At 65.7% G+C, this 969-nt stretch overlaps 1 protein-coding gene across 1 annotated transcript in view; it reads left to right on the top strand.

The window, feature by feature from the left end:
- The first annotated feature begins 455 nt into the window (after positions 1–455).
- The window catches only part of LOC106898494 (digestive cysteine proteinase 1-like), a 15,135-nt gene continuing 14,621 nt past the window's right edge, over positions 456–969 (top strand). Inside the window, exon 1 of the mRNA XM_014959771.1 lies at positions 456–593. Within this exon, the coding sequence (XP_014815257.1) occupies positions 456–593 (138 nt within the window). The remainder of the gene's footprint in view (positions 594–969) is intronic.

Below are 969 nucleotides of genomic sequence, written 5' to 3'. Positions count from 1 at the left end.
CCCTGTGCCCCCCGTGGCTCTGGCCACAGTGCCACAACCTCCCTTTTTGGGGGTGGGGGGAAGAGGAACCGAGATTGCCACACAGCCCCCCCTCCCCTGGACCATCTCCCGTGGCTCTGGACCTCCCCGGTCCCAGAGGGGAAACTGAGGCACGAAGCGGCTGCAGCGCAGGAGGGGAAGGTGCCTCATTTTAGGTGGCTCTTGAGGACACACTGCCCCAAGCCCTGTCCCCAAACTGTGCCCAGGATCCCCACAGACCTGGGGAGGGGACAAGAGGACGTGTCCTGCCTCTCCACCGCCTGCTTCTCGGCCCAGAGTGGTGGCACAGGGTGGCACGTCCCCGTTCCTTCCCTGCTGCCCCCAGCCCCGAGTCCAGCCCTGCAACCAGGAGCTGGGGCTCTGGGGTCCATCCCTGCTCCTGCTCCAGTCCCTCCCAGTTCACCCAGTGCCTGGCGATGCCCCTGCAGCTCCCCGTGGAGCACAGCAGCCCCGGTGGGAGCAGGTTCCCCGAGGAACCTGCGAGATGGGACAGGGGTGGTCCTGCCACGGCTGAAGAAACCAACCCCATGAGCAACTCCAGGCCACCACGGGATGTGGGGACACCAGTGGGGGCGGTGGGATGGGATGCAATGCTCTGCTGGGAACACGCTGGGGGGGTAACAGCCATGAGAAGACCCCCCAAGAGTGGGTTTTGGGTGTGAAAATGCCCCCTGTGCCCCTTGGAAAGGTGGTGGTGGCACAGTGCTGTTCCTGGGCACTCTCTGGTGGCCATGCCCACGGGGACCCCTCCTTCCCCTGCCTGCCCGTGAGCAGGACGGGGTTCAAATGGGGCTACTGGCCCCCCAAAACCAGCCATGGCCTGGCTGGGCACGGCCAGCATCATCCCTGTGCCAGGTCCAGGAGGTGACAGGGCTCTGCCCCCCCCTTCCCCCCCTTTCCAGGACCCTGGGAAAGAAGAGAAAGGACTCC

Source organism: Calidris pugnax, unplaced genomic scaffold, assembly GCF_001431845.1.
Source record: "Calidris pugnax isolate Ruff unplaced genomic scaffold, ASM143184v1 scaffold402, whole genome shotgun sequence".
Taxonomy (NCBI): domain Eukaryota; kingdom Metazoa; phylum Chordata; class Aves; order Charadriiformes; family Scolopacidae; genus Calidris; species Calidris pugnax.
The sequence above is the reverse complement of the archived record's forward strand: the minus strand, read 5'-3'. Positions and strand labels throughout refer to the sequence as shown.